Below are 10,202 nucleotides of genomic sequence, written 5' to 3' on the forward strand. Positions count from 1 at the left end.
TCTGGTGTCAATTTTCAAACTGCTTTAGCATGGCTGAACAACTTAGTAAAGGACCCGGAAACGGGGGGATAGCTAAGTCGGCTACTGGAAAGCAAGGTACAAAACGAAAATTAGATCCAAAAAGTTTAGAAACAAAATATAACGCCATCATCGAATGTGAAAAAGGTCTGAAATCAAAAACAGAAATCGCTAAAACGTTTGATGTTCCAAAAAACACGCTCTCTCGAAATATGAGAACGGTAAGTTATTTAAAATATGTTTTATTGTTTATTATTAATCTTGGATTTATAATTAACTTGAAATGTGTAATTTATTTATTTAATGTAAATTGTTTATGAAAATTTTAAAGGACTTATAATGTGCATTTATGTTCTATTGAAAATTATTTTATGATTATTGATAATCATGTGACATTTTTTTTATATTTTCAGGGCAACTACGAAGAATTAGAGTCAGCATTGGTACGTTGGTTCACTCAGGTTCGTGACCGCGTTATCATCGTTACGGGACCGATCCTGCTCCAGAAAGACAGCTTCTTCGCCGAACAACTAGGTATCGACGACTTCAAACAATCTACAGGGTGGCTCGATAGGTTCAAGGAGCGAAATAACATTACATTTAAGACTGTTAGTGGTGAATCGAAATCCGTTGATCAGAATGAGGTTGACAAGTGGTCAGTGACATTAAAGTCTGTTCTCAGTCAGTACGAGCCTCGTGACATCTATAACGCCGACGAAAGAGGCTTGTTCCTCAAACTCACACCAGATAAAACTCTAGAATTTAAGAATGTGAAATGTGTAGGTGGTAAACGTAGCAAAGAGCGGATTACAGTTTTAGTTTGTGCTAACATGACAGGTGAAGACAAAGTTGCATTGTTTGTGATAGGTAAATCAAAAAACCCTCGGTGTTTCAAAAACGTTAAAACTCTCCCATGTAAGTACGACTTCAATACCAAGGCATTTATGGCGGGTGATATCTTCAGTGACTGGCTCCTTGAGCTTGATAAACAATTTCAAATTCAGAAACGTAAAATCGCGATGGTTGTAGACAATTGTCCGGCCCACCCAAATGTGGTCAAGGGTCTACGGAACATTGAGCTAGTGTTTCTTGCTCCCAATACAACAAGTGACACAACCGATGGACCAGGGTGTAATCAAGAATCTGAAAGTTAAGTATCGAAAAATGATCATCAAAAACAAATCCGATCCATGGACAACAACACCGATTTCACAGTGGCAGTGCTAGACGCTTTACGGTATCTCCGACGAGCATGGTCCCAGGTGAAACCAGAAACAATTGCCAACTGCTATTTTCACGCCGGGTTCCGACTGAGTGAAATGAAGGTTTGCTATTTATGTTTTTCTATTTGATGCTGTCTTCACTAATTCTTGTAATTATAACAATGTTTTATATGTGTTTTTTTTCGTTTTAAAATAAATAATAAAAAATATTTCAGCGTTCGTTTCTTTATTAATCATTGTATCATACACATATTTAGGTAAATTATGACAATATATTACGATGTAAGGTTTGTAACACATCATGTTCTCGAATTACCAAATTCAAAATGGCCGCCATTTGGATGGCTCGAACAACGGAAAACTCGAACTGATTTCCACGGGACCCTCGAGTTCGAGACATCTACAATGATCTATCTTTCAGATGTCAGTTTTTATGTGTCCATATCATTTATATTAAGTAGATTTTTAAAACGGTATAGGTACTTTAAGGTTAATTTAATGCTTAAGCATAAGTGTACATCAAATAAGGCAAACAAATGCTTTGTGTTGATAACATTAATGCAGTTTTTCAATAGAATAGTTTCAAGAACATGTTCCTGTCTTCTTATTCATGGTTTTCGGGTGAAACCGGGTAATTGCGAGATTGCAGATTGCAGAAAGTAATACCTTGTATATTGACTAGAATCAAGCAGTGAACCGTACTTGTGGTAAATAGTGAAGGGATTATTTTATTAGAAATGAACTACGTCTTTCTTGGTTTCTCTGTCAGTCAGTACATCAAATAGGGATTCTTGAAGTTCAATAATTCACAAATTCACGATTTCTAAATTTCACGCAAAAATTGTGAACTATTGAATTCGTGAATTCTTGAAATGGTGAAATCTTGAAGTTCAATAATTCACGATTTAACAAATTCACAATTTTTAAATTTCAAGCAAAAATCGTGAATTCTTGAAATCGTGAATTAATGAATTATTGAAGTTCACAACAATTCACAAATTCGTGATTTCTCAATCTCAAAAATCCTGAATTCTTGAAATCGTGAATTCTTGAAATTCAATAATTCACTATTTCCAAGTTTCACGTAAAAGGATAACAGTACTTAGACTCATTTTTTTATATTTTCTAGGTTCTTTTTGATCGTCGCAAACATTGATTGTCACTACAATATAAATTTGCTTAAGCCGGTGCTAGGGGACGTTAAGGTATTGTACATTTTAGTACCTTTTATGAAAAGAATCAATCAAGCTGCTATTACGTTGCTTGATTGCGTTATATTCATCAAAAGGGACTTTTCACAAATTTTCGCTTTCTGGAAATGCAAATCGAATTTTAGTAAAATAATTATATTTTCTCTTATTTTATCACACTCCAGCGCCAATAATATATTTGCGCTTTGCTTTACATGGACGTACAACTTTATAATGACCCACTCTACTTTCCGCTTATGTCTATCTAAGGTATCGGTAAATTAGTTAGTAACGGATAAACGTTCAGCGGTTCTACTTAGGTTAAATTTATCTTATAAAAATGTCGTTGGTAAAATAAAAGAGAAATAAGAATAAATAACCAATTTTTATCAGTATTTTATCAGGAGGGTAACTAATATATTATATCTTTAACTTTTAACAAAATAGTGTGTTGAAGACGTAAACTGTATAAATTGATTATTATTCATCAAGTTTATTAAAATGTCAACAAGTTTATGGAAACATCTTATTTGAACATAAATTCTTAAATGTACAGAGTGGATAGATTATAACATGGAAGAAAATTGCAAAATCTCCGGGGGACAAATTACAAATATGTGATATAAATTTGTCCGAAACTGGTAAATAACACAATTCAATTAAAATACCATTTCTTTTTCTAATTCACTGTACACTGTACAGAGATGGAATTTAACTATTATTTATGCATAACATAAATTGTTAACAAAATTATTTCAATCCAAATGTGTACTAGTTCTGTAAACAAATTTTAATGTGTGCTGTTAATTTTACATCACGATGTACTGTCAGTAGCGTAAGTAATAGTTTAGGACTTGTAACAAAATAGTAACCTAAGTCACTGTTATATTTCAAAGGTGTTAAAAAGTTTTAAGGGAATTTACTTTTTCTGGAACTTGTTAGCAACCGTAACTTAATTCACAGTCGTACTTCGCGCATTATTTATTGAAACTAGTGCTACTTTTAGATGATTGAAAATTGGCCTAATCGTGTTAAGCTATACGCTATCATTTTTTGAAAAACACGTGTGTATAAGTTTAAAGATCAGGTTTACTATTAACTAGAACAACTGGTTCACTTAAGCCGTCTTTTGATGGTGATATCCTTCCTATGATTATGATGCGATATCTATGAGGGAAAACTTATTAGACTGTTTGTAGGTTTTGCGCCACATTAGCACATATTAGGACATATAACATATTTCCTATTGTTTCCCTATCATTTAAATTGACTAGCATGTTGACTTACTAATGTTGCGGTATGTAATCTTTAAACCTGTGTAGTAGGCAAACACAACTGCATTGAAATACGTGACAAAATGCCAGATATCCTCTACAAACAACAAAGGTAATTTTAATGCATTGTTTTACAATATCTATTTTCAAAAGTTGTCATCCGGATTTTAGGTATAAAACAGATTTGAACTGAACTGAATTTTTATGTTAGAAAGGTATTCACTTGAGCTATTGTTAAAATTGAATCTCATTTTGAAAGTGATAGCAATATTAATAATTGTATTTAATTACAAATTATCAATGTTTGGCATTGCAATATATAGGTATAGTAAAAATACACGTTGAATGGCTTGTTCCAAGAATTAGGATTTCCTCTATTTTGTTTCGAAATAGTTTTTTTACTGTTTCAGAATGTAGTAATATACTAACATCTATCAAACGTTATTGTGAAACAGGAAACGCTTTTGAGATGAAAAGATATATACAGCTTGAAATTGTGTCACATGACAATAAAAATACCTTTCTTAAATTTACTTTATATTTTTACATAAAATGTTTTCCTTAAATAAATGTCAAATAGAATACAAAAATAGTGAAATAGTGTAAAGAAATGCTTAGATGCAATTAAATGCAATGGAACTTTTTGCAATTTAAAGGGACAGAACTCCTTTAACTATCATTTGTAACACAATATAGTTTATAAAACATGGATATTGCATATATGTATTGTATGATGTCGAAATACATAATTGATATGATTTTATCTTGCCGATACTGCTATAAAAGTCCTAAACTCAGATATCTTTAAACCCATTTTGAAGACGCCATTCATATATCAAGCACAGTCAAGGTTAATTAATATAAAAAAGCAAACTATTATGGTCAGCAACTAATTTTTTTATTTAGGTATTTGCTAACATCATTTGCCGCACTTATTTATTCATAAGTTTTATTTATTTAGTATTTGATTAGTTTCTATATGTATGCATAATCTATACAGAGTAAATATTGTATAGACACATTTGTAAAATACATATGCATCCTACCAAAAGATATCCTTTAAGAAAAAAACAATGATAAAGTACTTATACATATAAAGCAACTGCAAGTTATTAACTGATGTAGGTTCAAACGCCATTCAGTTGAAATATGTGTTCAGTAGCTATGTCACTGTGACCATGATCCTACTGATCCAATAAACAATAGCAATAGACAATGAAGTTTGACTACTATAGGCTCAAAAAAACAAACAAAGAAAAATATCAAACAGGGAGTGCCACGCACCAAAAGCGCAGCCTCCTCAAAACGAACCCCCTAGCACGCAAACGCGTGCACCACACACTCACTCAAAGCTTACACATCAGGACAAAACGAACAATACACACACACACTCAAAGGCAACACATAAGGACAAGACGAACAATAAGAATACACACTCGCGCGCACACAAGGTCAACACACAAGGACAAAACGAACAAACAAAGGAACACAGTGGGGCACCGCCTTGGAACGGTCAGTGGCAAAAACACCACTGGGGAGCTTAAACCGGTTTATGGTGCGCACCCAACCTCACTCTTACCCCCACCATGTTCCAAAGACATGGGACAGTGTAAATAAAGTAATCCCCTCCAGGTGAATCTCTAACACACGTAATGGAAACAAAAAGGCATGGCATGTAAAACACAAAAATGCTCGTGTATAAATATATAAAAAGCAAACCTTAAGAACCAAAAACGTATGTACTCAATGCCTTTTCAGAAGACAGAGCAACAAAAGAAACATCCTTAAGGGCCCGACGAAACAGGCCAGAAGACAAATATCAAAGCAGTTCAGTCCTGGTAGGATTTAAAAACTGCTCATCATAGAGTCCTCCCCCTCTTCCGTCAGATGCAACCAAAGAGGGAAGCATAGTGTCCAACGGTAAACGGGTTGAACACTAAACATGCGGTATGTCTCAAAACAGTTGGGTCGTAACCTCTTTTAATAAAACGTTTGATAATCTTTAAAAATACATTTGGAAAATTACCATGACCCAAGATCTTACGAGGTTTGTAAACCACATCCCGATATAAACGGGTTTAGAAATACCTTCTCGCAGAAGTGTCTTTAAATTACCATTGAATTTTAAAAATTAATCAGAATTTCGATAATAAAATTTAGTAAAATATTTACGCAATTTGTAATAACGGTAGCCTTGCTGAAGAAGTTTACTTGTAATATATTGATTACGTTCATTGAAATGCTTGACATGACTACACGCTCTGGCAAACCTGATTAATTAAGAAATATCAAGCCTTTTTCGGCTATAAAGCTTCAACTGTTTTAAGTACCAATTATCGTGACATTGACCTACCTATCATAAAAAGAAACAAACGAGTAATCTACATTCATGTCAAATATATACACGAATTCTAAATGCATGTCAAAGTTATAGCCTGGACAAGATAGGACATGACCTTTGAGCTCCCAGTGTGACTTTGATCTTTGATATAGGAAATGTTGCACAGAGGGGCACCTGAGGTCTTCCGCCACCATCAAGGCTGGAAAGTTGCCATATGACCTATAAGTGTGTCGGTGCGACGTTAAGGTTTAATTTCAAACGGACATAATTATCATGTCATATGATTATTATATTATATTTTATTATATTATATATTATTATATTATATTATATTATATTATATTATATTATATTATATTATATTATATTATATTATATTATATCATATCATATTATATTATATTATATTATATTATATTATATTATATTATATTATATTATCAACTGACCACGGGAAACCATCCAGATACATTTTGACTGCTTTAGACCAAAATGTTCTTCAGGTATTGATCTGAAATTGTTATTAGTATGAAGGTCTCCATGACCTTAACCTTTGCCCTACTGACTCCAAAAACAATAGGTGCCATCTACTGACCACAGGCAAAAACCTTGATATTTTATCTCGTTGAAGTTAGCATTCATGCCAAATATATACACGAATTTTAAATGCATGTCAAAGTTATAGCCTGGACAAGATAGGACATGGCATTTGAGCTCCCAGTGTGACCTTGATCTTTGAGATTGGAAATTTGGGTTTGCCCTTGACACTCCGTCTACTTTTGGTTAACATTGGTACCAAATATAACATGCTACATGCATCTTAATGTTATTGTCCAGACAAAAACTTCTGACAGACACACGCAGTAGCTAACACTCTAACCGCTGTGTGGACGACTACGTCTTTGCTTCCGCAAGCAGACTCGACAAAATTCAAAGTCGGTAATAATTATACTTGAACTGTGAGCAACTGAATTCTAAACAGAGCTTTTTCTCACGTGGTACTTAGTTATTCTATTGCGTTTTCTTGCTGTAGCTGTCACACTGTACATTTTACGAGTTCAGAAATCATATTCAATCTCAGGTTGTGTGACCTTGAACTTTGCGATTCTAACAAAATCAGCTAGAATCCTCCTCGAGTACTTATTCACCCTGTCAAGTTTGAAAGCTGTAGATTGTAATATAGATCTATATTTAAATGTGTATATATATATATATATATATATATATATATATATATATAAATGTATTTACCGGCAGTTCATGGTAACAATAAAAGAAAAGAAACTGTTTCCAATTTTCAAGTGTTTTAGATTACTTTGATTTAAAATATAAGACTTTCAAATTTAAAGCTTATTGGTATATGCCACTTGAAACATGCCTATCTTGGTGTCTAGACTTAAAATGTGTTCTTATGTTTAATGAAATCTAAACACTGATGCCAAGGTATTTTAGTAACCTAGCTTGTATAAATTTTGAGTAATTGCAAGATCCAGATTTGTGGATGGATGACAGGATACAGCCTATTTTTTTCACCCTATTTTCTTTGAAAAAAGCAGGCGACAGTTAAGTCAGGTCTCTGATAACTTGAACTGCGAGCCACTGAATCCAAAATCAACAGAGCTCTTTCTCACAAGGTACTTAGTTATTTCCTTGCGTTAAAAAGCTGTAGCTGTCACACTTTAAATTTTACGAGTTCAGAAATCATATTCAGTCTTAGGTTGTGTGACCTTGACCTTTGACATACTGAACCAAAAAATCATCTAGGATCCTCCTCGAGTACTTATTCACCCTGTCAAGTTTGAAAACTGTAGATTGTAAATTTATGACTTGCCTTGCGAGTCCAGAAACAAAATGTTGATGGGGTTAATTTGCAATGCCATTCCATAATAATTCAACATTTTTTTCCAAAGATAATTCAATTAAACGTCAACAAGAGTTAATAAAATTAGTATATATTGTAATTATAATGGTAAAGACAAGTGTTAAGTATGATGTGTAGTAAATGAGCTACTGCAAAACTAAGAGTCTGATTACCCCAAACAGAATGCGATTAAGTACAAAATGATTAAGTACCAAAAGGAGTATGGTTTCACCACATTGAAAGGAAGAGTTCAGAAAGTACATCATGCTGTTGATACAGTGTTCTTGTAGTTTTCGGGCCAAATTGTGGCCAAAAATCCCAATGGAAAATAGTATGACTTTTCCCCCAATTTCAAAGCTAAAATTCCCAAAATCATAAAACAACAAACATTGTTTTTTTTTTTACTTTATAAACCAAGACTGTATCTTAAACATTTGAAACACAAGGCAGCATGCTGACTTTATGCATTCATGAGGAGTTTTTTTCTTAAATGTAACATTTTAATAAAAATATAACTTTTAAAAAATAATCCCAATTTAGATGTTTTACGAAACATTTTCCCAATTGTAAAGGCTCCGGCCCCATTCCCAAATCCGTGAGAAAAACACTTCCAATATTATCATGGAAAACATGTATGAAGTTTCATTCAGTTGTGATGAATCATAACGGAGAATATTTTGCTTGGTGGCAATGGTCTACATACAACAACAACGTTGGCAGTATCTCAAAACTATGACAAATTTCACTAAGGCAAGCTCGAAAGTCTGGACAAGAATGGTGCTTTACACGCTTTATGTACTAATAATCGAATTGGGGCCTCCGTGGTCGAGTGGTTAAGGTCGCTGACTTAAAATCACTCGCTCTTCATCGATGTGGGTTCGAGCCTCACTCTGGGCAGTGAATTCTTCATGTGAGGAAGCCATCCAGCTGACTTACGAAAGGTTGGTGGTTCTACCCGGGAGCCCGCTTGTGATGAAATATTGCACAGATGGTAGAGGTGCGCGGTATTACCGGTATACCGGTAACCGTGGTACCATCTTCCCGTGGTACGATACCGCGGTACCATCGGGGAATACCGGTATTTTAGGGAAGCACTGGGTCACATATATACAGGTCGCGCTTGTTTGAAGTTCGATTCGTGCACCCGTTTGATAAACCACTAACGTTTATGAAGACTTCATCAGATCGTTTTCAAACAAAAAATAATAAATTTCGACTGAACATTTTCCATACTATTTATTTCTTTTTTAATACGTGCAAATACATACTGGGATATTTTAAACTATCATCATTTAAACAAGAAGTTGGAACTCGCCGAATTTAGGCCTAAAAAAATGTTGTGGTTCGGGTCACCCGACCCTACCTAGCAAAAGTCTCCTGAAGAAAAAAACATTAACAATTATCGGTAATTATTCTGTTGATAAACTAAGTAATTGGCCTTGTTTTCTCATCATCAATTAAAACCCCCTCAAAGAGCCAAAAGAAGTGTGTCGGAATCATTGCATCTGAAGTGGAGATCAAAGCGGTATAGTTGCCCGAGATTGTCATGACATTACGTCATGTTTTCGCGCCATGTGACACATCACTGTCTGATCGTACCGCCTCAGTGCTTTAAATTGCTGAGAAGAAATCAATAAAAAAAAGTTCCTTCTTTAATTTTTTTTTAAAGCGAATGTGCAATATCCCGTATTAACTGACAGGTAAATGTGTCAAAAGATAATAGTAGGTATCCTACCTCTGTGACTATTTTGCCCTCAAGGATTTTACATTATTGTGAGAAGAATATCTTACATAGTGTCGTGTCAAAAAATAAGTGTACAAAGATTCATTTAATTCTTATTAAAAACCAAGACATCATACTGCTTTATTTTAAAACCACATTTCTATCTACGTCCACAAGGTCATTTACCCTATTCTTACGGAAATCTGCTAGCCAAAGATCGTTTTACTCCATGTATTTAAATTGCTACCGCTTTTTCAGTATTTAAGATTTTGAATTCTGTTTTTTTTTCACTTTCTGGTCAAAAATCTGAATTGTATGACCATAGTATGTATTATTTATTTACTTTTAGAAATACAGAAATAATTAAGATCGCGCTGTTTGAAATTTTACAAATAATTATATGAAAATGCGATGGTTTTTATAGAATTTTGCCTACATTTCTGTCGATATCTTATTAAAATTGTTATAGAATTCAAACTGTATTACTTCTCAAGCTGTGATGAAAATTTGAAGCGATGAATGCACTACGCGCGTTTTTCGTGTAAGTGTCGATATTTAAAACAAAAGTAACA

General features: G+C 33.7%; 1 protein-coding gene across 1 annotated transcript; it reads left to right on the forward strand.

Moving 5' to 3' along the window:
- The first annotated feature begins 230 nt into the window (after window positions 1-230).
- LOC123565307 (tigger transposable element-derived protein 4-like) lies at window positions 231-1,172 on the forward strand. The gene is made up of 2 exons (XM_045359175.1): window positions 231-239; window positions 432-1,172. Exons 1-2 carry the CDS (start codon window positions 231-233, stop codon window positions 1,170-1,172), a joined length of 750 nt encoding a protein of 249 aa, XP_045215110.1.
- The last annotated feature ends 9,030 nt before the right edge of the window (window positions 1,173-10,202 follow it).

The sequence above is a fragment of the Mercenaria mercenaria genome, chromosome 8 (assembly GCF_021730395.1).
Source record: "Mercenaria mercenaria strain notata chromosome 8, MADL_Memer_1, whole genome shotgun sequence".
Taxonomy (NCBI): Eukaryota; Metazoa; Mollusca; class Bivalvia; order Venerida; family Veneridae; genus Mercenaria; species Mercenaria mercenaria.